Source organism: Rhinopithecus bieti, unplaced genomic scaffold (genome assembly GCF_001698545.2).
Source record: "Rhinopithecus bieti isolate Rb0 unplaced genomic scaffold, ASM169854v2 scaffold_13348, whole genome shotgun sequence".
NCBI classification, from domain to species: domain Eukaryota; kingdom Metazoa; phylum Chordata; class Mammalia; order Primates; family Cercopithecidae; genus Rhinopithecus; species Rhinopithecus bieti.
In genome coordinates, this window is record NW_016808764.1 from 6,564,039 (window position 1) to 6,591,847 (window position 27,809).

Sequence of the window (27,809 nt, forward strand, 5' to 3'; positions counted from 1 at the left end):
TGGGTTTTTTTTTTTTTTTTTTTTTTTTTTTGAGATGGAGTCTCGCTGTGTTGCCCAGGCTGGAGTGCAGTGGTGCAGTCTCGGCTCACTGTAAGCTCTGCCTCCCGGGTTCATGCCGTTCTCCTGCCTCAGTCTCCCGAGTAGCTGGGACTACAGGCGCCCGCCACCGTGCCCGGCTAATTTTTTTGTATTTTAGTAGAGACAGGGTTTCACCGTGTTAGCCAGGATGGTCTCGATCTCCTGACCTTGTGATCCGCCCGCCTCGGCCTTCCAAAGTGCTGGGATTACAGGCGTGAGACACCGTGCCCGGCCGGCCAGGCTGGTTTCTAACTCCTGACCTCAGGTGATCCACCTGCCTCAGCCTCTCAAAGGGCTGGGATTACAGGTGTGAGCCACCCTGCCCAGCCTCTTTTAGTGTTTTTAATGTGTTGTCACATTTAATCCCAGCAACTACATGAGTAGGTACTCTTCTTATTCCCATTTTATGGTTAAAAATAACAGAGTGGCTTGGAGACATTAAGTCAAATGGGAACATACAGTGAGCATGTTAAACCTAGATTGGGAAGTCAGGACAGAAGTGATATTTAATCCCCAAGAAAATAATGTATTTTTTTCTTTTTTTGAGACAGGGTCTCATTCTGTTGCCCAGACTGGAGTGTAGTGGCATGATCACAGCTCACTGCAGCTTCAACCTCCTGGGTTCAAGTGATCCTCCCACCCCAGCTACCTGGGTACAGGGGTGCACCATCTTGCCCTGCTAATGTTTTGTGTTTTTTGTAGAGATGGGGTTTTGCTGTGTTGCTCAGGCTGGTCTCAAACTCCTGGGCTCAAGCAATTCACCATTCTTGGCCTCCCAAAGTGCTGGGATTACAGGTGTAAGCCACACTGCCTAGCTGGAAATGATATTTAATCTGATATCTGAAGGATGATAGGAGTTAAACAAGAATCAAGTGTCAGAGACCAGATATATGAGGTCTCCATATATATATATATATATTTGCTCAGGGCAGTGGGCTAGTTTTGGGTGATAATTAGAGGCTAGACTGGACTGGTGGTAGTGGTGAGGGAGGAGAGAAGGGTGAGTCCCAGGGTGAGGGATGCAGGTACATCCTGAGAAATGAGGCAGAAGAATGAGAACTTGGCTTGGTGCATGTTCTGCTCATCTGAATGGTAGTGCTGAGGAGACAGGTGGACAGAGAGGTGTGGGGCTTAGGGAGGAGCGCAGGACTGAGAGGTACCAGCAGGAATAGAATTCCTGAAGTCCCTTGGATTGACCAGATGCCTCAGTGAGAGAGCGTCCACAGGATAGAGATCAGCACCTAGGACAGAGCCTCGAGAACTTCCTCCAGGATAGGGAAGGGCTGGAGAACAGGAGGAGGAGCCAATGAGAGGAGGAAGGGGCCATAGAGGGCAGGATCAGGACTCACTGGGAGGCCGGCCGACTCCTGCACAGTTGAAGAACTCTAATGTCAGAGCTGTCCTTAGGAGGCAGAGAGCCCCTCGTCCTGGAAGTGTGCGGGGAGCTACTTGGTGACCATCCTTCGGGAATGTCATGGAAAAGATATTTGCATCAATCTGGGGTGAGATCAGGTGTCTGAATTGGTTCAGGTTCTTTTGTCATTTGTAAGCACACAAATAAACTGCAGTTATCTATAGGAGGAAAAAACTGGAAATATTATGGAGTGGCACACGAGCAGTGCTGAGCCTTAAAAAGTACAGGGCCCAGGGTGACTTTGGGGATCTGGGTGGCAGGAGCTAATGGATGACCTTCACAGGGTGACACCATCAGGATGAATCAGCTCCAGCTGTTTTCTGTGCATGTGTTTCTTTGCCCAAGAATCAAATCCCAGGGAGAACAGTGTGATTCCCCAATGTTGCGAAATTCAGTCATGTGCAAGGGGAAAGCCGAGCACCTCGATTGACAGCCCCATCAGGACTGCATACCATGGAGAAAGGATGGCTTCCCAAAGGAAAAGCAACATTCCAGCTACCAGAGAAGAGGGAGTGAATGCTGGACAGGCAAAATCAACAGACACTTTTTGTAGTCTTCATGGTGCAATGATTCAGTGATTTTTGCAATATTCACTTAGCAAGTCACCCCTCCTTGCAGAATTGTTGCTAGTGTTTTCCTGGCTGGGGAAATGGCTTTTCCATTTGCTTTTTTTAGAGTGAGTTGGGGCCTGGGATTGACATGCATTTGTCTCTGGGCTTCAAGGTAGCCCAGAGATTGTGGCACCTCAGGAGGCAAAATTTGGTGGCTGTCACTCCTTGTCACGTCAAGAAAGGGTGCGGATTGTGGCTCTGTGGCCTCTCCTTTACCAACAAGGGTAGGATGCTGGTAGTGGCAAAGGGTCTAAATCTCTGTTACATCAGCAAGATTGACCCATCCTAAAAGCACTTATCAAGAAGATGCCCGAGTAACAGACACTCATGGGCACAGTAGACCTGTCAAACCTCATAGTTCCTGGTACTTTCTCTCACCTGAGTAAACTCCTAGGTGCATATGTCTTCATTGTGGGCTGCAATATCTAGAGGAATTAAGGGAAGGATGAAACTCTATATCCCAACTTTCCTGAATTCACCAATATGGACTGATGGAGTTGAGTGCTCATAACACCGAGCTCCTAAATAAAAAACAAAAGGCTTACTTTTTGTTTGAATGTATGAAGCACAAGAGAAATAAGGGCCCCCATGGCCCACCTTTCAACTTCTTACCTTCGGTTTGTTAGTCAGGACTCCTTTGGTCACAAGAGACAAAAACCCAATTCAAGTTGGTTTAGGTAAAGAGGCATTTATTGGCTTATATAGAGAAGTTGAAAGTTCTTCAGGTCTGGCTGGATTTAGGTGCTCCAGTATGGTCATGGGGCATCTCTTGGCTCTGCTTTTCTCTGTGTTGGCTTCATTCTCAAAAAAGCTTTTCCTTAGTGATGATAAAGATGGCAGATGTAGCACTTTGGGAGGCTGAGGCAGGAGGACCACTTGAGGCCAGGAGTTCGAAACCAGCCTGGTCAACCTAGCGAGACCCCATCTCTACAAAAGAAAAAATTTAGGTGTAGTGGTGTGCCCCTGTAGTAGCTACTAGGGATGTTAAGGTGAGAGTTGTATGAATCCAGGTGTTCAAGGTTGCAGTGAGCCACAATCGCACCATTGCACTCCACCTTGGGTGACAGAGTGAGATTCGGTTTCAAAAAAGGCATTTGCGTTTGTCACCGCTGTGTTAAGGTAGGTAGGATGAGTGAATGAGCACTTTTCATTTTAAAAGCTCCCTGGGTGACTCCTGGGGAGCCAGGACTGAGAACCAGTGCTGTAGAATTTTATATGGGCAAAACAGCAGGGACCGCCCCCCCCATAAAAAGGATGGCAGATGCAAATTTATTCCCTACCAGTTTAACAACTCTGCTGGAAAATAAACCCTCTTTCCTAATAATTCCAGCAAAAGTCCTGAAGTTGATTCTCTTTGGGTGTCCTGAGTCACATGTCCATGCCTGAATCTCCACTGTGGCCCAGGTCCCATGTCCACCCTTAGAGCCAGAGGATGAGGGCAGCCTTAGCGGCCCACACAGTGAGCCAGTGAAGAGCGATCCCTCACAGGAGAAGCATGGAGGATGGATGCTGTCAGGCAGAAACAAGACATGCCACCACATTTGATTTTGGGGTTAGGCCTGCTGCTGGTCTGAGCAATCTAGGGCCGGATATGGCTGGCGAGTGAAGAGATGTTGATGTGTCATCCCCTTAGACCGTGGCATTGTGTCCTGCTGTCTGCATCTTTGGGGGCCTGATCAAAAGCGGAAAGTCATGGGGTCAAGGACAGTCTCCACGTGCCACCCAAACAGGCAGGATGTCCCCAGCAGGTGTTCTGCTCAGGATCTGGCTCTCCCAGGGTTGTTACTGCAGAAGGAAGGGTAGGGGACAGCTTTCTTCTGGTGGATTTATTTACTTCTCAGGCCTGTGCTTTTCCTCTTGTGGGCTCAACTGCTTAGTTAAACAAATGTGGTAACATTAGAAAGGAAAACAGTCTTTTCCCGCAGTTGTTGACCACTGCAAGGTTATTGCTCTTTCCTTTGTTTTTCCTCTTTAGTGCTGGCCTGTGAATAAGCAAATGAAGTTTGCTATTTCTTCCTCTCCTCTTCCAGGAAGAAATAATCATAATCAGAACTTTAAGAGTTTCCCATAAGACTGGGCAAATTAAAGGAAAGCCCCTATACGGTGGAGCAGATGCAGTTGTGCAAACAGAATGGGGTCATTCTCTACATATGGAGATGGAACAGACCCTCCCACATGTGTTAGTGTGGGGAAAAGCAGGTGGTGGAGGTGCATTCAGAGTAGCAGTGTTCAGCTCTCCCAAGCACATTTGAATCACCCAGGAGCTTTTTAAATGTACTGATGCCTGCCTACCTCCCTCTCCCCACAGCCCCATTAAATCAGAATCTCTGGGAGTGGGACCTGAGCACTTTTCATTTTAAAAGCTCCCTGGGTGACTCCTGGGGAGCCAGGACTGAGAACCAGTGCTGTAGAATTGTATATGGGCAAAACAGCAGGGACCTAGATGAAAAAAGAAAAATGAGATAGGGAATATCTCAGTCCATACCTACAGATAGCCTCACACATGTGGTCGCACATACAGAGAATGTCTCTAGAAGGATACACAGGAGACTGGAAAGAACAGTTCTCTCTGATGAGGAAGTACAGCGGTGATTCTCAACTGTATACTCATTTGTAATGTTGGAATTTTGAAGCCAGAAGCATAAATGCTCACTGTGTACTTAAAGCTGACCAGGCAGGGCTGTAAGATGACCCCTGATCTCTTACAGCTTGTCTGTGTTGGGGCCGGCTGCCCACAGATTCACAAACCATCTCCCTGCCCATGGTCTCTGCTTGCCCTCTTCTACTCAGCTGCAATGAGTGATTTCTGAGTGTGGGAGAGACTAGAAGAGCCCATTCATTCATTCATTCATTCATTCATATTTTTAGTAAGAATTAGGTATAAACCAGGCACGTGGTAGGCACGTGAATCTGATTTCACCTTCACAACCGTATGTGAAATTGGTGGTCCTTTTTTTTTTTTTTTGAGACAGAGTCTTGCTCTGTCACCCAGGCTGGAGTGCAGTGGTAAAATCTCAGCTCACTGCAAGCTCCGCCTCCGGGGGTTTACGCCATTCTCCTGCCTCAGCCTCCCAAGTAGCTGGGACTGCAGGTGCCCGCCACCTCGCCCGGCTAGTTTTTTTGTATTTTTTAGTCGAGACGGCATTTCACCGTGTTAACCAGGATGGTGTCGATCTCCTGACCTCGTGATCCACCCGTCTCGACCTCCCAAAGTGCTGGGATTACAGGCTTGTGCCACCGTGCCTGGCCGAAATTGGTGGTCTTATCTCCATTCTAAGACTGGGGATATTTTAACACAGAAATTCATACAACCAAGCTGGAAATATCTGAGGCCGAATGACCAGCTAAGAGAGCTTGTAAACTGGCAGCACTTAGATGTGTTTGGATGGCCTGTACAGAGCTTTTTAAAAAAAATCCTATTTCACGACTCTGGACCAGTGAAGCCAGGGCCTTTGTTGGCTAGAGCTGAGTGTCCCTTGGAAGGGCATATGCCCTTCAGTTCAGCCCAGTCCCCCCATATCCCTTCCCTTCTGTGTCACACCAGCCTTGCATTACTCAGTCACAGGCCTAGCCTCTACAGGCATTTGCGTTTGTCACCGCTGTGTTAAGGTAGGTAGGATGAGTGAATGTCGTCTGTCCCGCAGGGATACTGAGCTGAGTTGTCCTATGGAATGTGCCATTTCTATCCCAATCTGGCCCTCCTTCTGCTGGCTGGAAAACCAAGCTCCTCTGCTTTAAGTTTCATTTGTGGATGCATGGGATGGGCTGTGGGTATTGATTTGTTTGTGGAAAAAATGTGCACAATAGGGAATGTGTAAAATACGTCATGGAAATGGACAGTTATCCCTCCTGGCCGGAGTGTGGGGCAGTGGAGTGACAAGAGATGAGAAACAAGTTAGACAATGAGTATACTGTGGGTGGATGCCAGGCTAAGCATTTGGAACTCTAACCTTTAGGCTACTGCTGTCCAATAAGACTTTCTATGGTGCTGGAAATTTCTTTTATCTGTGCTGTCCAATGATGTTGTCTCCAGACGCGTGTGGCATCAAGTACTTGAGAAGGAGCTGGCATTAATGAAGATTTTTAGTGGCATCTTAGGTTTTATTTAATTAATTTACTTTTACGTAACTCCATGTGGCTGGTGGCTACCACACTGGGCACTGCAGATTTAGGCAATAGCCAGTGGATATGTTGGAGCAGGGAAATAATATCGAAGCTGAATCTTCAGAAGGTGATTTTTCCAGGAGTGTACAGGCCACATGGGGTGGGCGGAAGTAGGTAGGGATAGTATTGACACTTCTTAGCATCTGTTAGGCACTTCCTGTGTCCACACACTGTGCTGAGATAACTCACTTATTCCTCATAACAACTCTATGAGGAAAGTACTATCATTGTCCCTATTTTATAGACTAGAAAATGAGACACAGCAAAGACAATGGGCATATTCAGGGTCACACAGCTAATCAACAGTGGCACACGCTGTAGAATCCAGGCAGCTCAGCTGCAGAGCTTGTACCACAAATCCCCCCATCCTGGAAGGAAATAAATGAACCTTCATTGAGAATATACCTTGTGCCGTCCCCTGGTGCTGTGCATCCACACGTGACATCTCATTTAGATTTTGTAGCACTCATGTGCCATTGGTGGACTTAGATCCTTTGTGGTTATGGAAACTTAGGTTCGTAGGGATGAGATACCAAGGCGACTGCAATCTCTGTGGACACCAGTTAAAGCTTTATTGTAAAATTCCATGCCTGTGGGGGAATCACAGGCTGTGGGAGTCAGGGGGGCATGTACAGGAAGATATGGCATGAAAGGTGTTGCGAAGGAAGAATCAGTGGGATTTAGCAACTGACTGAATGGCGGGGGTGAGGAAAGCGGGGGAGGCTTTCTCCTGGAACAGTGAGATGAATGACAAACACACATGTAACTGCACTGTGTGAGTTGAGGGTGTGGGCTCTAGAGGAAGACAAACTGGTTTCAAATACAAGTGTTAAAACGGACTAGCTGAACAACCTTGGGCAAATCACTTCTCTCCGAGCATCGGTGTCCCTGTTGATATAATGAGGACCCAAGACAGGAGGATTGCTTGAGGTCAGGAGTTTGAAACTAGCCTGGGCAACATAGTGAGATCCTGTCTCTAGAAAAAAACTTAAAAAATTAGCCAGGCATGGTGATGCATGCCTGTAGTCCCCTCTACTCAGGAGGCTGAGGCCAGAGGATCACTTGAGCCCAGGAGTTTGCGGCTGCAGTGAGCTGTGATTGCACCATTGCGCTCCAGCCTGGGCAACAGAGCAAGACTTTGTCTCTATAAAAGATATATTGAGAATCATAGCACCTTCCTCACAGGACTGTGATGAGGCTCAGGTTAAGCACGGGTATGAAAGCCCTTTGCAAACTCAATAGCATGACCTACATAACCCTGTGAGTCACTCCTCTTAGTGCTAGTGAGACCAGCCATTGGGCAGACATGGTGACCGGAACTTTCTGTCTTCGATCATGGAAACAATTCAGGAAATTGCCTGGGGGAACCCCACTTCATCTTGGGCACTTGGCAGAGTTTAATGTGGATAAGCCTGTGGGTCAGCTTTGACCTAGGAGGAAAGAGGAGTTCTCCCAGCAGCTGTAGAGCAAAATCTGCATGCCATTGGCTCCAACTCCAACGCCCTTTTCCACCAAGCAGTTTGCATGTGTTGTCCTATTTGAGCTGCACAACCTTATTTAAGTAGGTACTGTTGGCCGGGCGCAGGTGGCTCAAGCCTGTAATCCCAGCACTTTGGGAGGCCGAGACGGGCGGATCACGAGGTCAGCAGATCGAGACCATCCTGGCTAACACGGTGAAACCCCGTCTCTACTAAAAAATACAAAAAACTAGCCGGGCGAGGTGGCGGCGGCTGTAGTCCCAGCTACCCGGGAGGCTGAGACAGGAGAATGGCGTGAACCCGGGAGGCGGAGCTTGCAGTGAGCTGAGATCTGGCCACAGCACTCCAGCCTGGGTGACAGAGCGAGACTCCGTCTCAAAAAAAAAAAAAAAAAAAAAAGTAGGTACTGTTATAAAATAAGGCTCAGAGAAGTGGAGACACTGAGCTAATCTCCTTCAGCTTATAGTTGGTAAAATGAGCATTCAAACCAAGGTCCACCTGTTTCCAGAAACTTAGCCTGTAATTCTTGTAGGTGATGGGCTTCTCATTTCTTTTCCCACCACAGATATCTGCAGCTAGTGCTATAATTTCTATCCCAGATTGACACGGATTTAAGGGCAAAGGTTGCTTCCTAAGAATGTCAGTTTTCCACTATAGACCCCAGGAAGAATTGTGTACAAGAGGGGAATCAACTCCAAACAGAAAAGAATATATATATCTTTTGATGATTTAATTTAGTCCTCTTTGAAATGCAATGAGTAAATTTTAGTGGTTGGAGTAAACCACTAAAATTTGGGAGTTAGGGGTGAAATGCAGTGTGAAGCAGAGTTGAGATCTCAGTGCTTTTCCTGGAGCAGAAACCTCCAAGAGGGCCCCTGTCACCCAAGCTTTTGGCTACAGTCTACTCTTTCCATCTGGATTAACCAGGCATTTCTTATTCTTGCTGATCTAGTGTTTCTTATTGCTGCTGTAACAAATTACCACAAATTTCCTGGTCTAAAATGGCACACATTTATGATCTTATACTTCTAGATGTCGACATTCTGAACAGCAGGTCTTCCAGGGCTGAAATCGAGGTGTCAGCAGGGCTGCATTCCTTCTGGAGGCTCTAGGGGACAATCTGTTTCTTACCTTTTCTGGAGGCCACCCACATTCCTTGGCTTGTGTTCCCTTCTAGAAATGGCATGACTCCAACCTCTGCTTCCATCATCATGTCTTATCCTCTGACTCCGACTCTTTTCCCTCCCTCCTGTAAGGACCCCAGTGATCACACTGGGCTCATCCAGATATTCTAGTATAACCCCTTTTCTCAAGATGCTTAATTTAATCACATCTGCAAAGTCAATTTTGTTGTGTAAGTAATACATTCACATGTCCCAGGATTAGGACATGGATATCTGGTGGTGGTGGAAGGGGGTTGGGGGTCAGGAGTAGGAACATTATTCTGCCTATACAGCTGGCAGGTGGCCTTTCTTGTTTTCTTTTCTTTCCTTTTCTTTATTTTATTTTTTATTTTTTGAGTCAGGGTCTCCCTCTGTTGCCCAGGCTGGAGTGCAGTGGTACCAACACAGCTCACTGCAGCTTTGACTTCCCAGCCTCCCAGGTTCAAGCAATCCCCCCCACTCAGCTTCCCAAGTAGCTGGAACCACAGGTGCACACCACCACACCCGGTTAATTTTTAAAAGTTTTTGGAGATGGAGTCTTGCCGTGTTGCCCAGTATGGTCTTCAACTCCTGGGCTCAAGCAATCCTCCTGCCTTGACCTCCCAAAGTGTTAGGATTATAGGTGTGAGCCACTGCATTTGGCTGCAAGTGGCCTTTCTGATCTTGCCTGTAATAAGGGAGGGTGGGAAGTGGATAGAGCCTGAGACATCTTTTTCATTCTCTGCTGGAGCTGAGTAGCAATTTCCCCTTTTAAACAGGTCAAGTGTGCAGTCCCCTGTCTGGCTTTCAGACATTTTCATTGCTCACCTGGCCCCTAAGCATTTGAGTTTTAGACCCCATTGTGTAGTTCTAGTAAAACCTTGCTGTAGACTGGGGTCAGAGGGCTGCAGGCTTTCAACCTTTGTAGAGCAAGGAGTTACTGAATAAACTATGAAGCATCTGGAGATTCTGGGCTCTTAACTGGGTACCTGTTTGAAAGTGGGGTCTAGTACATTTTTTCAGCAGCTCAGTAAATGTTGCCTCTTCTTTAAAAAATAACAAAAAACAAAAACTGGTCTTACTCTGAATTTGCCAAATAGAAATGAGGGGGTGTTTATTTGTGCCACAAAAGGATTTGATTTCTTTAAATAGGCAGCCCTACTATTTTCTTCTAAGTGTTTTAGTTAATGGGAAATTAGATTTGCACAACTTTTCAGAAACACACTGTGTAAAGGAATTACCTGCACCAGAAACTCATCAGGTTTTTCAAAGTCTGTTCTCAGCTTCTCTGCAGATCATGCTGGGGTTCACTTGGCTTATTGATTCTGCCTCACTGGGGATGGACTATTCATTTCTGTGGGTAATTGGAAGGCTGCCTAAAGTGACCTTGTCAATGGTTGGATTGACAAATATTCATGCTGCTGGAATGTTGGGGGATCAGCCAGGAGTTACGTCTACCATTAAGTTGGTTATGTTTTCTCCTTTTTCTATGACTGATAATATTCATTTTTTGGTTCATTCATTCACCAAACATTTATTTACTGAATATCAGTTTTGTACCAGGAATTGTGGTAGACACTAGAAGACAAGAGATGAGCTATCTTTACCCCTTCTGTCTCCAAAGGGGATAAAGATGAATAAGATAATAACTGATTTTTTTTTTTTTTTTGAGACAGTCTTGCTCTGTCACCCAGGCTGGAGTGCAGTGGCGTGATCTCGGCTCATTGCAGCCTCTGCCTCCCAGGTTCCAGTGATTCTCCTGCCTCGGTCTCCTAGGTAGCTGGAATTACAGGGGCCCGCCACCACACCTAGCTAATTTTTGTATTTTTTAAAGAGAATAACTGATATTTTGGATGTTTGGAAGAAAGGTTGTAGAATAAAGCAGCTACTTGAAAATGGGGGAAAGTACTTTCCTAAATAGTTCTGGGTTAAAGAATAAATTAAAACTATACTAATAGACCTCTTAGAAACTTGATACGATGATGGGACTAAATATGAAACATAGGATACAGCCAAAACTGTACTTGAAAGAAAAGTTTTCAGCTATAACATCTTTAAATGTTTAATGAAGAGGAATGGGAATAAATTAATTGAGGAGTCAATTCAAGAAGCTTTAAAAAGAACAGTGGATAATATTAACTGACATTTGTAGAATAGTCGTGATATGGTTGGCATGGTTCTGAGCATGGAATAACTCATTTAGTTCAGACAACACCACTGTGATGTGGGTCCTGTTTTCGCTGTCATATTCCAGAGAGGAAACCAAAGTACAGGAAGATGAGGTGGTATACCTAGTCTTAGAGTTTGCAAATGATAGACACGGGATGTACACCTGGCCATCAGACTCCAGAATTCACATTCGCAACCAATAAGTAATACAAATACAAGTAAGCAATACAATCACAGGCACATAGAACAAAAAAGTTAAAGTACCAATTAATAAAGAAGAATAAAACCAGATAGAGTTGATAAATATAATCATAATCTGCTTCTTTAATGTCATAGAATGATAAAAATAGACAAGAAAGAACACAAACTTCTGGAAAAAAATGAGAGACTACCTAACGATACAATATGAAGAAAGAAAGAGAAAAGGTGTAATATCATAAGAGATAAGATGCTACAATTTAAACACGTTGAGAAGAACACTGTGGATAATTTCCAAGGAAAATATACATTCCAAAAGTTAGTTTGAGTAGAGGTGGAAAACTTTCCTGTGTGGTTGAAGTGTAGAGAGGGAGAAGGAGGTGAAGCTGGGGAAAGCTCAGGGATGGGGCGAGACTATGCTGTCATCCCTTTACTTTCCATGTTGAATAAAAGGGAAAGTTAAACATGGAAATATGACAAAGGGGAAAGAGAGAATAATAAAAGTATTATTTGGGGTAATATGGTTTTCTATCTGGAAAACTCAAAGGAAGCAACTAAAACCCCACAAAAGCTATTTGAGTTTTAAAAAAATGCTTTAAAAGAAATATGCTAAAATCTATTGCTTTCCTATTGTTTTTATTTGTTTGTTTGTTTTGTGTTTTGAGATGGAGTCTCACTCTGTTGCCCAGGCTCAAGTGCAGTGGCATGATCTTGGCTCACTTCAACCTCCACCTCCCAGGTTCAAGCACTCTCCTGCCTCAGCCTTCCGAGTAGCTGGGACTGCTATGGGAACCTACCACCATGCCCAGCTAAGTTTTGTATTTTAAGTAGAGACAGGGTTTCACCATGTTGGCCAGGCTGGTCTCGAACTCCTGGCCTCAAGTGATCTGTCTGCCTCATCCTCCGAAAGTGCTGGGATTACAGGCGTGAGCCACCGCGCACAGCTATTTGCTTTCCTATTTTTAAACAATGACCAGTTGGGAAACAAAATGAAAACGTGTCAAATTTACAATAGCATACAAAAGATTCCCTTAGACGATACTAAAGGGAAAATGTGTAGGACTTGAATGGAAAAAATAGGAGTTCAACAAGGGGACAATCATTTCCTGATGGAAAGACTCATTGTTGTCAAGGCGTCAATTATCTTGAATTTAATTTCTAAATTTAACACAATTTCAATCAAAGTCCCAATCATTTTTTGGAGGCTGGGGGTTGACTGAATACAATCCCAATAAAAATTCCATTGGTATTTTAAAATCTTGATAAACTGATTCTAAAGTTTACTTGGAAGAATAAATATGCAGTGATAGCCAAGAAAATGTTGAAAATAAGGATAATGAGGGAGGACTTGCCCTGCCAAGATATAACATATTACAGAGCTACTATAATTAAAGCCCATATTGCTATACTAGAAGACAGATCAGTGGCACAGAATACAAGGCGCAAAGACAGACCCCAGTGTATATAATTATTAAACATATAATAAAGTTGGCATTTGAAATCAGTGGGGAAGGGATGAATTATTCAATAAAGGCTGCTGGGACAATTGGTTACCTCTTTGGGAAAAAGTGGCAAATTGGATTCCCATTTCACATCAGATTCCAAGAAATTACGCATGGATCACAGAGTTTAAAGTGGAAATGATGCCATATAAAAGTACAAAAAAACTCCAAAGAGAAATATTTATATGACCTTGGAGCATGAAGAAGGCTGTTTGAGGTGTACTGGGACTATCTTCCTTTGTCCAGTTTTCCCTTTTAGTGGTTTAAAAGGAATACATAGTAGTTTTTATATTTTTATTTATGTACTTACTTTTGAAACAGGGTCTCATTATGCCACCCAGGCTGGAGTGCAGTGGTGCAGTCATGGCTCACTGCAGCCCCAACTTCCTGGGCTCAAGCGATCCTCCCACCTCAGCCTCCAGAGTAGCTGGACTACAGGCATGCACCACCATGTCTGGCTAATCTTTGACTTTTTGTAGGGATGGGGTCTCACTATGTTGCGCAGGTTGGTCTCAAACTCCTGGGCTCAAGTGATTCTCCTGCCTTGACGTCCCAAAGTGCTGGGATTACAGATGTGAGCCACCACACCCAGTTCCTATTCTTATTTTTAATCCTTAATTGTTAACACGTATATTTAAACTTATAATGCCCTATATGCAATTTCTCAATATCTATAATATTTTGAGGAATATAAGACTCAGCACATTTTAATCTTGTAACCCTCCTGCAACTCCCATTTCTTATGACTTGGGTTTTCTCTACTGCTCTATCTCTTCCTCTGTTGAAAACTTTACATATTACAGAAAAAATTAAACATATATAAAAGTAACAGATTAGTATAGTGCATCCTCATGTGTGCATCACCCAGTTCAATAATGACCCATCATGATTGATTTCTTTTTCATCTGTAATCCTCCCCTTTCTATCCCCACCTTAGCATACTGAATTATTTTAAATTATTTTATTCATAAAGATTTTAATGTATCCTCAAAGATAAGGATTCTGTAACCAAAAAAGACCATTATCACACTAAATATTTTTAATTCCCTAATGTCGGTAACAATAATTCCCTAATGTCATCAGAAAGTAAGTATATCCATTTCCCTGACCGCCTTATCATTTTTTAAAACTATTGGTTTTTTTCCAATTAGAATCCAAACAAGGTCCACATGTTAAATTTAGTTGATACGGGTTGATAGGTGCAGCAAACCACCATGGCACATGTATACCTATGTAACAAACCTGAACGTTCTGCACGTGTATCCCAGAACTTATAAAATGAAAAAATTAGTTGATATGTTTCTTGAAATATATGTTTCTCCTCTTATTTTCTCCCCACTTGCAGTCCCCTCTTATAGTTTATTTGTTGAAGACACCATATTGGTTGCCTTTTTTTCTACATTCTGGGTATTTGTAGGGGGTGGTGGTTGCTGATCGCATCCCTGTGGTGTCATTTAATATGTTCCTCTGTGACTTGTATTTTCTGTAAATCTGTAGTTGCATCAAGAGACTTGAACCAGTCATGTTTGATTATTTGACAAGTGTGCTTCATAGGTAGTGAAGTGAGCTTTTCTCTGTAGGCAAGTGGTATCTTTTTGTGACCTTAGCAACCATAGATGATTGTCACCCAGACTCATTGTGTCACTATGGATGGCCTTGAGGTTTCCTGTTCTGTTTTCATTTACTAAGTATGCACTTTAGAAAGGCTCTGAGCTGGTCCCTGAAGCATGGCACTCGTCCTCCAGAAACCCACAGTCTTGAGGTTGTAAAAGAAGATTTGAACACCAAGACTGCAAAAGATGATTTGAACAACAACAACAAAAAAAACAGTTTTATTTTGTATACATTCTTTCATTGTACCTCCGCCAGAGTGATATAACCTCCAAATAGGGGAGCCATAGCCTAGATGCATTAAATTCTCACCAATTCAAATACGTGTATGTATGTATTTGCTTGCAAACTACTGAAGCGACAATGTAAACGTTGCTGCCTATTTTCCCACTCTTCTATTAGATTGACATTGCTTTTGGTGAGATGGGGCGTGAGTCCACCATCCTGTTCCCTCTGTTTCCGCATGACCCTCATCGTATGAACACCTCTCTTAAGTGTGATTCTATGATTTAGAGATACATATTTCTTATGCATTATGCACCTAAACACAAGCCAACTACTTCATCTGGCACCTGATCCAAGAAACAACATTCTGTTCCAAAATCAATAGAAGACCAGGCACTTTAAGGGATCTTCAAGGGAGTGTAATTTTGAGCATATGGAATCTTTCTAACCCTAGCTAACTTTAGAAGTTTAACTCCTATGCAAGATGAAACATCTATGTACCCAAGAGTTTGACTTCCAGCAAAGGACAAGCTGAAGAAGCTGACATTATTGTTTATTTTGGCATAAAGGCTTTACTTGTTGGTGATGTTCAAGTTTAATGATCTCTTCCTTCCTTTCTCTCTCTTCCTCCTCTCCGCTTTCCTTCTTCCCTTCCTCCCACCCTGATTTTCTCTTTTGCAGTTTGCTGCTTTGTGGTGCACAAGCGGTGCCATGAATTTGTCACATTCTCCTGCCCTGGCGCTGACAAGGGTCCAGCCTCTGATGTAAGTAATGAGCATCGATCACTTTTCTCTGTCCACAGTCAATACTGCCTTGTGGTTAAATGTGAGTGAGCATTCTTAGACGAGTAAGTGCAGAAGATCTCACTCTAAGGCATGTGGTGGTCCCTATAGCTTTTGAGACAGTTTTCCTTTTAGTGGAAAACAAAACGAAACAAAACATTTTGAGAGAGGGTGTGGCTGGATAGGAAACCAGTTAGTTGGTCTACTATGAGTTTGCTAATGTCTTTACTTTGAAAGGTGGAGCACGGAGGGTGATAGGCAGGGGCCTAAGTGGTAGTGTGGCTGCAAAAAGGTAATTTTGGTGGTACCTTACAGTGCACATTATAGCACTTTGTTAGGGTGTTCTTTATTATTATTATTATTTATTATTATTATTATTAATTTTGAGATGGAGTTTTTCTCTCTGTCTCCCAGGCTGGAGTGCAGTGGTGCGATCTCAGCTTCACTGCAATCCGCCTCCTGAGTTCATGCCATTCTCCGCCTCAGCCTCCCGAGTAAGCTGGGACTACAGGCACCGCACCATGCCTGGCTAATTTTTTTTTTGTATTTTGTAGAACAGGGTTCACCGTGTTAGCTAGGATGGTCTCAATCTCCTGACCTCCGTGATCTGCTCTGCCTCGGCTCCCAAAGTGCTGGGATTACAGGTGTGAGTCACCGTGCCCAGCCTATTATTATTATATTATTATTATTTTTTTGAGACGGAGTCTCGCTCTGGTCGCCCAGGCTGAGCTGCAGTGGCCGGATCTCAGCTCACTGCAAAGCTCCTCCTCCGGGTTCCCCGCCATTCTCCGCCTCAGCCTCCGGAGTAGCTGGGACTACAGGCGCCCGCCACCGCCGCCCGGCTAGTTTTTTTTTTGTATTTTTTTTAGTTAGAGACGGGTTTCACCGTATTAGCCAGGATGTCTCGATCTCCTGACCTCGTGATCCCAGCCCCGTCTCGGCCTCCCAAGTGGCTTGGGATTTACAGGCTTGAGCCACCGCGCCCGGCCTATTATTATTTTAGAGACAAAGTCTCTCCCAGTTGCCAGGCTGGTCTCGAATTCCTGGGCTCAAGCAGTCCTCCCGCCTTGGCCTCCCAAAGTGTTGTGATTCCAGGCTTGAACCACTGCACCCTGTTTGTTAAGGTGTTCTTAATATCAGGGACCAAGAATGAGGAGGAAATGAATTTATCCTGCTACCGTGAATCTCAAAATATGACTACTGCTAGTGGGACAAGAGATGCTCGTAGGTAAAATGTGCAAAAAATTCGTATTTTAATCATTATAAATGTATTTTACTGTGGATTGGGAAAAACGTATCTAGTAATGGTTTTGCGCTTATGATAAGGATATAGAATTTCCTACCTAAGTAAAGGTATTTAGGTTAAACAAAAGATAAATTGATTTGAGGACAATATTAAGTGAATGACAGTAAGGGTGATAAAAGGATATGGCAAAAGTTTTGGTACAAATGTGTTTTAAGTTTAGGATACATTGTTGATTGGCCTACCCAGCAGCCATTCACAGACTTCATCCTTCTGGCAGAGGCTACCTCTCGTGCTGGAAGCTGAAAATGCTTGATACTTCCTTTCCCTGGCTCTCCTGTAGCTGCTGAATGAGAATGTGACCCAATTCTGCTAATGGAAACTGAGGGGAAGACCTGGGAAAGAGTCTAAGAAAGATTTTTCCTTTCTGATAAGAGAGAAACATCCCTTCCCTTGTCCTCTTGGGCATTTTTGTGCAAGGTTATATGCTTGGAGTTGTGGCAGCCCTTTTGGGTCAATGAGGGACATATTGCCGACATCCTGAGCATGACAGAGTGGAAGATTTAAAAGAAGCATGGGTCCGTGATGATGCTGATGAGCTGCTGAGACCACTCACAGTCCTTTTATCCCCAAGCTGGATAGATGGGATAAGAAGCTTTTTTTTTTTTTTTTTTTGGCAAAGTCTTATTGTTTGAGGCCTTCTTTTTTATTTTTGTTTTTTTCTCTTTTGAGATAGAGTCTTGCTGTGTTGCCCAGGCCAGAGTGTGGTGGCACGATCATGTCTCTCTTACTGCAGCTTAACCTCCCTGGCTCAAGCAACCTTCCACTTCAGCCTCCCAAGTAGCTGGATCTACAACTGGATGCCACCACACCTGGCGAATTTTTTATTTCTTTGTAAAGATAGGTTTTCCCTATGTTGCCCAGGCTGGTCTCGAATTCCTGGGCTGATGCCCTCCTCCTACCTTGGCCTCCCAAAGTGCTAGAATTACAGGCATGAGTCACCATGCCTGACCCTGGGGGCATTCTTTTACATGCACCTGAAACTGTCCTAGCTGAGAAGGCTTTCTACCATTCACAGTCTTTCATTGCCCAATAATGAACTACATTCAGCATACCCCAATGCAGCCATCACCTCTAGTTCTCTTACTTTGTTCCTGCTTTGATTCCTCTTCCTGAAATTTCTCGCATTGGCTTTGTCTCCATCATTGGTCCTGTTACCCACTTAGACTTGACAGCTGACAGCTTGCCCAAAGTGAGTAGTCACTATCTTCTGTCATTGAATTTCTTTAGCTCCTGCTGGTCTGCAAATGGTCATCTGCCAATTTGCTGCAAACTGGGATGGGAGGTGTGTGTGTGTGTGTGTGTGTGTGGAGTGGGGGGGGGGATATCTGTTGCCATAGCAACACAAAGATGCTGGAGCATATGTTGGATATTCTTTGCTTGGAAAATGTGGTAATTGAGGTTAAGAACTCCAAGAAACATGGAACAACTAAAGTCCTTGAAAGTCTGTTTGCAAAGACAAAGTTTGAGACTGTCACGTTCTGTCAGATCCTATGTCCTAGCCCTTGTAGTGCAATTTCTTCTCTCCTCCCTAGCAAAACAGGCAGGCAAGTCTGGGGAGACTGCCTGACTCCAGTATGCAGCTCTGAGTGTTCATGCAGACTGAAACTTGATACTCAACTTGCAGCCAAGAAGATGGTGTTTCCAATATTCTATGTATCTGCTGAATGTTTCTGTTGCCTAAGACAGAAACTCAGCTCAAACTGACTTACATGAAAAGGAAAATTTTTGGTCCTTGAAATTGAAAAGGCTTAAGGGTTGACCTGGCTTGAGGCACAGTAAATCAAAGTTCTAAATAATGTCATCCAGAACTTGTTTCTCCCTTTCTTGGCTTAGCCTTTGTCTGTTTTGATTTTGTTTTCAGGAAGGTTTGTCTCCTATGCGAGCATGGTGGCTGCAACACCTTTAATCTTGTGTCTTATCAGTGCTGCAGTGCAGTAACAAGAGCTAAAGTCTCATTAGACCATGAATCATATATTGCCAGAGAATGGGTTATGCTGATTGGCCAGGCCTGGGTATATGCTGCTGTGGTGTGAATGTTTTGTTTCTCGAAACTTATATCCTGAAATCCTAACACCCAAGGTGTGGTGTTAGAAGGTGGGCCCCTTGGGAGGTGGTCAGTTCATGGGGGAAGAGTCCTCATAAATGAGATAGTGCCCCTATAAAAAAAGACCCCAGAGATACCCCTCACCTCTTCTACCATGTGAGGTTGCAACAAGAAGACAGTTGTCTACGAGAAAGTGAGCTCTCACCAGAGACTGAATCTTCCAGTGCTTTGATCTTGTAGTTTGCAGCCTCCAGAACTGTGAGGAATAAATTTATCATTTAAAAACCACTGAGATTTTGGTATTTTGTTACAGCAGCCAGAAGGGACTAGGACAGAAAAATTTTGGCGCTAAGAGTGTATAGAGGAACAAAATTTTAAGGATGGGTTTTCTGAATTGGTTTTGGGGATTTGGCAATTGGCTGCCAAGTCTGATTAGATTTAAGAATGCTAATTACCCTATTTCTAGTAGTAAAGAGAGCATAGATCATCCACAGCATGATCTGTTTATAGAGATACACAAATTATCTGCATTGGATACTCCTAATCAACCATTTATAAGAAGCAAGGAACCAAGTGATTCCATATATGATACCCAAACACTTTTGGAAAACTAAGGCATATAATGACTTGCTTCTAATGTCTCTGGACAAAGTGAAGAAAGAAAAAGATGAACTCAGGGATTTGAATTCCCAGCTCAAAGTGTTTCATAAACGACCTAAGAGCTTGTAGGTGTGCCTTGAAGGAAAGCCTTCTAGCCTGTAGTTGCAGGGCTGAAATTTCTGAAAATTAAATGCACAACTTCATCCTGCAATTGGCTGAGTTACAATGAAAATTGAACTCCCCACCACACAGGGTGTCTGCTGTAAAAGCAAGGGCAAGGACATAGATCAGAAAAGAATGGGATCCTGTGAGGTGGGAAGACTCTGATGAAGACCCTGATGAAGCTGGGGACATTGAGCCCCTAAATTCTGACGAGTCCTTTTTACCAGTGGAATTGGCCTCCTTACCTCCAGCAAAAGTGCCATCCCCACTCAGGGTGGCATTGGCTTTTCCACCTTGTCTAAGGGAACTCACCCTGCATTGCCCTAGGAAATAGTAATGGGTTTCTCTGAGGCAGTTCCCATGCCAGACAATGCTGATTCTTCTCAACACCCAATCCCACCACCCCTTCAAGTCCTAGCAGGCTTCTACAGGTGAGATGCACAGTGTGACCCATGGGGAGGTATGCTATACCCCAAAAGAACTATTTGAGTTTTCTAATTTATACAAGTAGAACCATAGGGACTATGCATAGGAATGGATATTAAGGGGGTAGGATATTAAGGTGGAAGTAACATAAATTTGGATCAGACTGAATTTACTGATAAAAGTTCACTAAGCAGAGATTCTGAATGTAATGTTCCAGCTTAAGGAGTTAGGAAGGACTCTAACAGTTTAGCTGGTTGGCTGAAACATGGATTAAAAGATGGCCTATCCAGAGTGAGTTGGAGATGCCTGACCTCCCCTGGTTTAATGTAGAGGAAAGGATTCAAAGGCTTAGGGAGATTAGAATGCTAGAGTGGATTTGTCATTTAATACCTGCTCACCCATGCTGGGAAGGTCAGACATACCTTTAAGAAAGGTATGTCTTTCTCAATACTTTGAGAAATAAATTTGTGAGAGGAGCCCCAGCATCCTTTAAGAGCTCTGTGATCCCTCTTCTCTATAGACCAAAACTTACAGTGGGAACCACAGCCACTTAATTGGAAAACTTAAATGCAGTGGGAATAATTGGGTCCTGGAGTATCAGGGGCCATTTGGTGGCACTCAACTGTTAAAGGCAAGGTGGGTGCGGTTACCTTAATGGACCGCAGAGTTAAAACAACAATCAGAATAGCCTGACTCATGCAGACCTCTGGCACTGCTTAATCATGGTGTTCCTGGAAGTGAAGTAGGTGGGAAGCCTACTAAATTCTTACTTGATCTGTATAAGCAGAAACATTCTAGGTGAAGTGAACAGAAGTCTAACTTGAATCCTAAAAATAGAGAATCATAGCCCCTCAATCCATTCCCAGACTTGAGCCAGTTTATAGACCCAGAACCCTTTGAATGAAGGGGAGGCAAACTTTCCTTGAGAAAGTGATTATACTACTAAAAGTTTATCCTGTTAATCTTTCTCCCAGCCTTCCCCAAAGGAACCTACTGCTTTTTATCAGGGTAACTGTGCACTAGAGAAAAGGAAATGATCAGACCTTTTGGGGACTACTGAACACTAGCTCTGAACTGACACTGATTGTAGGAGACCTAAAATGTCACTGTGGCCCTCCGGTCAGAACAGGGGCTTATGGTGGTCAGGTGATCAATAGAATTTTAGCTCAGGTCTGTCTTACAGTGGATCCAGTGGATCCCCAAACCCATCCTGCAGTTATTTCCCCAGTTCCAGAATGGATAATTAGAACAGACATACTTAGCAGTTGGCATAATCCCCACACTGGTTCTCTGACCTGTAGAGTGAAGCCTACTATGATGGGTGAAGCCAAGAGGAAGTCATTAGAACTGCCCCAACCTAGGAAAACAGCCAACCAAGAGCAATACTACATCCTTAGAGGGATAGCAGAGATCAGTGCCATCATCAGTGACTTGAAAGATGCAGAGGTAGTGATTCCCACCGTATCCCTCATTCAGCTCTCTTATTTGGCTTCTGCAGAAGACAGATGAATCTGGAAGAATGACAGTGGATAATCATAAGCTTTACCAAGTGATCACTCCAAGCGTAGCTGCTGTATCAAATGTGGTTTCATTGGTTGAGCAAATTAATACATCCTCTGGTAGCTAGTATGTAGCTGTTGATTTATCAAATGCCCTTTTCTCCATCTCTGTCCATAAGACCCACCAGAGCAGTTTTATTTCAGCTGGTAAGGCTAGCAATACACTTTCACAGTTCTACTTCAGGGGTATATCAACTCTTCAGTCCTATGTTATAATTTAGTTTGCAGGGATCTTGATCATTTTTTTCCTTCCACAAGCTATGACAATGGTCCTTTACATTGATGACATTATGCTGATTTGTCCTAGTGAATGAGAAGTAGCAACTACTCTAGACATTGGTAAGACATTTGTGTGTTAGAGGATGGGAAATCAACTAAAATTTAGGGACCTTCTTCCTTAGTGAAATTTCTAGGGGTCAGTGGTGTGTGGCATGTTGAGATACCCCTTCTAACATGAAGGATAAGTTGTCGCATCTGGGCCCTTCTACATCCAAGAAAGAGACAGATGGCCTTCTGGGCCTACTTGGATTTTGGAGGCGATACATTCCTCATTTGAGTGTGTTATGCTGGCCTATTTACAAAGGGGCCCCAAGAGCTTCTGATTTTCAGTAGGGCCCAGAACAGTAGAAGGCTCTGCAACAGGTCCAGACTGCTGTGCAAGCTACTTTGCCACTTGGGCCATATGACCCAGCAAATCCAGTGGTGGTTGATCAGTGGCAGAGAGGGATGCTGTGTGGGGCCTTTGGCAAGCCTCTATAGGTGAATTGCGGCACAGACATTTAAGATTTTGAAATATGGTCCTACCATAATCCGCAGATAACTAGTTTCCTATTAAGAGACAGCTCTTGGCCTGCTACTGGGCCTTCGTGGAAACTGACCATTTGACCATGGGCCACTAAATTGCCATATGACCTGAATTGCTCATCATGAACTAGGTCTTATCTAAACCACCGAGCCATAAAGTTGGGCATGCACAGCAGCACTTCATCATCAAATGGAAGTGGTATGTATGTGATCAAGCCTGAGCAGGCTCTAAAGGCACAAGTACGATACATGAAGAAATGGCTCGGATGCCCATACTCCCGACTCTTGCTACCCCGTCTTCTCTCTCCCAACTTGCACCTTTGGGCTCATGAGGAGTTAGTTCCCTGTGATCAGTTGACAGAGGAAGAGAAGACTAGGGCCCATTTTACAGATGTGTCTGCATGGTGTGCAGACAGCACCCAGAAGTGGACAGCTACAGCACTGTAGTCCCTTCAGGACATCCCTGAGGGACAATAGTGAAGGGAAATCTTCCCAGTGGGCAGAATTTCGGGCGGTGCACCTGGTTGTGCCCTTTGCTTGGGAGGAGAAGTGACCATACATGTGACTATATCCTGATTCATGGGCTGTAGCCAATTATTTTACTGGATGGGCAGGGACTTGGACGGAATATGATTGAAAAAATTGGTGATAAAAAAGTGTGGAGATGAGGTGTGTGAATAAACATCTCTGAGTGGGCAATAAACATGAAAATATTTGTGTCCCAGGTGAATGCTTACCAAAGGGTGACCTCAGCAGTGGAGGATTTTAATAATTGACTGGATAGAACGATCCGTTATTTGGATACCAGGGAGCCTCTTTCCTCAGACACCCTGTTATCACCCAATGGGCTCATGAACAAAGTGGCCATGGTGGCAGGGATGGAGGTTATGCATGGGCTCAGCAGCATAGACTTCCACTCACCAAGGCTGACCTGGCTACGGCCACCACTGAGTGCTCAATCTGCCAGCAGCAGAGACCAACACTGAGTTCCTGATATGGCACCATGCCTAGGGGTCATCAGCCAGCTACCTGGCGGCAGGTTGATTACATTGGACCGCTTCCATTATGGAAGAGGCAGCATTTTATCCTTATGGAAATAAACATGCTGGGTACAGATTTGCTTCCCTGCATACAGTGCTTCTACTGAAACTGCCATTCAAGGACCTAAAGCACGCTTTATTCACTGTTATGAAATTCCACACCACATTGTGTCTGATGAAAGAAATCACTTCAAAGCCAAAGAGGTGGGCAATGAACTCACACTCATGGAATTCACTGGTCTTACCATGTTCCCCATCATTCTGAAGCAGCTGGCTTGATAGAATGGTGGAATGGCCTTTTGAAGACTCAGTTATGTTGCCAGCTAGGTAGCAACACCTTGCAGGACTGGGCAAGATTCTCCAGAAGGCTGTATATGCTCTGCATCAGCATCTAGTATTTGGTGCTTTTTCTCTGATAGCCAGAAATTTATGGATCTGGGAATCAAGGAAGTAGAATGAGAATGGTACCATTCATTACCCCTAGTAATTTTACCACCAGCAAAACTTTTGCTTTCTTTTCCCATGACTTTATCTCTCCCAGCATGGAGGTCTTAGTTCCAGAGGGAGGAATACTTCCAACAAGAGACAGAACAATGATTCTATTGATAGTTAAGACTACCACCCAGCCACTTTGGGGTTCTCATGCCTCTGAGTTAACAGGCCAAGAAAGAAGTTATGAAGTTGGCGGGGGTGATTGATTTGGACTACTAAGGGGAAATTGGACACTACTCTACAATGGAGAAAAGGAAAAATGTGTCTGAATACAGGAGATCCCTAAAGGCATCTCTTAGTATTACCATGACCTATCATTAAGATAAATGAAAAACTACAACAACTCAATACAGGCAAAACTATGAATGGCCCAGACCCTTTAAGAATGACGGTTTGGGTCACCCTGCCAGGTGAGGAACCACCACCAGCTGAGGTGCCCACTGAAGGTAAAGGGAATACAGAATAGGTAGCAGAAGAAAGTAGTTACAAATACCAGCTATGACCATGTGACCAGTTACAGAAACAAGGACTGTGATTGGCATGAGTACTTCCTCATTATTTTGTTATGGGTATGTTTGTGTGTATATATACATATGGTGAGCAAATGTCTTTGTTTTCTTTGCTCTTTTAGTTCTTTATCATGTAACGTAAGATGTATTGACTTTATATCAGTATTTAAGTAATGTTAATTTTATATCTTAGTATTTAAGTTATAGGATACCAGGACAAGAGGAATCATTACTCAAGGACTTCATCTCCTTTTCTGGGGAAGGGATTATTGCATTTTCAGTTGTACAAAGTCTAATTGTATCACATCAGGTGGAATTATGTCCTTGTTATTCTTTATTTGGAGGTTCTTTATTTAAGGAGGTATTTATGGATGCCAAGTTGAGAAAGGTGGACTTGTGATGGTTAATTTTGCACATGCAGTTAACCTTGACTGGGCTAAGGGGTACCCAGATAGCTTGTAATACATGATTTCTGGGCATGTCTGTGAGGGTATTTTCAGGAGAAATTATCATTTGAATCAGTAGACTGAGTAGAAAAATTGCCTTCATTGACATAGTCAGGCATCATCTAATCTGTTGAGGACCCAAATAGAACAAAAAGCCAGAAGAGGGGTAAAGTCACTCTCTCTTTTTGAGCTGGAACATTAATTTTTTCCTGCCGTTGGGTGTTGGTGCTCCAGGTTCTCAGTCCTTCGTACCTGGGCCAGGACATACTCCATTGGCACCTCTGGTTTTGAGGTCTTTGGGCTCAGATTTAGAACATTGGACTAAATTATACCCCTGGCTTTCTTGGTTCTCTGGCTTGCAGATGGAAGACTGTAGGACTTCTTGGCTTCCATAATTGTGTACACCAATTCACGTTATTGGTTCTTTTTCTCTGGAGAACGCTGACTAATACACTATGTCTACACCTGTAGATGAGGGCCTGTGTGCCCATTCCATGGACTGAGAGTGAGGAAGAGGTAGTTTCTCTGAGGAAGGCTAGAGAAACTTGTGTCCTGGTTAAAATCACAGATTATGGAGCCATAATTCTAGGCTCAGATCTGTGTGACCTTGGACAAATTAACTAAATCCATTTATGCCTTAGATTCCTCAGCTAAAAACTGAGTAAAATAATAGTTTCTACTTGATAGCATTATTTTGAGTATCAAATACATAGATATCTGTAAAAGCACTTAGGACAGTGTCTGGTGCATGGCAAGGGCTATATATGTGATGATGATGATGATGACGACAATGATAATGAATAACAGTGCACACATGCTGGGCAGCCAGCAAGGACAGGTGTCTTGTCAGACAGACCAGGAAAGGGTGAGGAATGAGCAGGTTCTCTGTCTGCCACCTGGCAGTCCTTCCTAGAAGTGTGTAGACTCTGTAAGTGGCATGAGACCCCTCTCTGTATGAATGAAGGAGTGCAGCCATTCATTGCCTTGAGCGTGAGGAGAGCAGGAAGTACTCCCTGCAGCCAGCATGCATAGGATTTGGCAGCCTACCTGAAATGACTCTATCTCTGGATATGGTTCCAAAACGGTTGGTTGGCACCAAGGATGATGAATTGGTTCAGACACCTGAATTGGCTTGACTCAGTTCATTGACCTTTTCCTGCTCATGGTTGGAGGCATGATTAAAGACCTAGCCACACCTGCTTGCCCACCTGGCCAGACTCTCCTTTAGCTGCCCCTGATACTCATGCAGGTATGGAGGGGTGCCCTCTCCTTCTGCATGACCTTGGAGGAACTGGTGTGCAGCAAGTTCATGAAGCAGAAACACACAGGCGGTGACCTTGGACAAGGCTCCTTCCATGATAATGGATGTGCTTGGATGCCTCCTCTACCCTCTGCTCTTCCAAGCCGAGTCTGAACCAGGGAATATTATGGATATTAGCAGAGTTTTGTGTTGTTGGCATTATCCTACAGATATGTTCACATCATATCATATTGAGGCAATTTTATGAACCAGGCACTGTACCGTGAACCTAGCTACTGAGCCAACCATTCAATGCTGATGAGAATGGACAACATTTCTGGGCACTCACCATTGGAGGACCACAAAGTGTGGCAGAGTTCACGGATGATACTCCTGGTCATCCACAGTCATCCTCCTGGTTCTTGGTCTCACCAGGTAGGAAATCCTCAATTCATCTGTCTCTCATACCTCTTAAAGAGACCAGGTCTCTGGTACTGTCATAAGCATTACTTAGGGACATTATAGGTTACTCAGCTCTTGGAATACTGACCACATACACAGCCTCCTGTGACATCTTAGAACAAGGAACAGAGGAGTTGTCTCTGAGGGTTGGGACTACAGTGAGTCAAGTGAGGTACTTGCCCTGGGCACAGTTTAAGGGGTTCTTGTCCATATCTGGGGATAGCTGGTTGGTTGGCTGGTGGGTGGATTATCTACGATGGCCGTTTTCACATGACTGGCAACGAGCAGGTTGTCGGCCTGTGTGCTTTGGCTCTCATCCATGTGGCCTCATCCTCCTTCCAATTGGCTAGCTCTGGCTTGTTCACATGGTTGTTTCCAGGCTCCATGAAGAGCAAGAGAGCATCCCCCAGTGCTTTTTAAGCCTTTGTATCACGTTTGTTAATGTCCCACTAAACAAAGCTAGTCTCTTGGCCAAGTCCAGTTTCAAGTGGTAGAAAAATAGATTCCAGTGCCTCATTGGAGAGGAAGAATCTGTGGTTAATCTATTGGAGATCCTGTTAACCCAAGAGGCCACAGCAGAACAGAACCCCTGGAGACCATCACACTGGACTTTATAAAAATCTGCATGTTATAGTGTGATTCAGAGTCATAGATGGCCTCATCAAAAGAATGCACCTAATTTATTCCCTGCCTCAATTGCCGGTGGACTTAACCACCTCTAGCTACAACTGGTTAATGTGGCAGTATATTGTATCATGTCAGTGGTGGTTAAGTGTATGGACTCTGAAATCAGACATACCTGAATTTGAGTCCTGACTCTGCCCAGACACTCATTGGGAAAACTTGTGCATGTCGTTCGACTTCTCTATGCCCTAGTTTCCTTATATATAAAATAGGATATTAGTATCAACCACATAAGTTTATAGTGATAATTTTAAAAATATTTAAAATGAGAAAGAGTTCACAAACAAAAGACAAATGAATTTCAAAGCCCTTACATGAAAGCGCTTGGTAAAGTGCATAGAAAGCCCTTGGTACATGTAACTAAGGCCATTTCCACTGCTCCACCTAGGTCCATAATCAAGAATATACTGATAATTCTCTACATTCTTCCACCCAGAGCATGCCCTTATGAGGTGATTATGGTTTCCATTTCCATTACTTCACACAAACCTCAAATTCTGTGATGCAATGCTAAGAACTCACACTTTGAAGCCTGAAAACATTGGTGTCAAATTCCAAATGGTCTCTGAGAAAATAACTTTAAGTTCTGTGACTCTTAGTTTGTATCTTTAAAATAGAGAAAATAATCCCTAAAAAAAGGTTTTTTTTTTTTTTTTTTTTT

General features: G+C 43.9%; 1 protein-coding gene across 1 annotated transcript in view; it reads left to right on the forward strand.

Moving 5' to 3' along the window:
- PRKCB (protein kinase C beta) overlaps positions 1-27,809 on the forward strand; it is a 397,470-nt gene that overhangs the window by 138,819 nt on the left and 230,842 nt on the right. Inside the window, exon 3 of the mRNA XM_017887175.1 lies at positions 15,274-15,356. Within this exon, the coding sequence (XP_017742664.1) occupies positions 15,274-15,356 (83 nt within the window). The remainder of the gene's footprint in view (positions 1-15,273; positions 15,357-27,809) is intronic.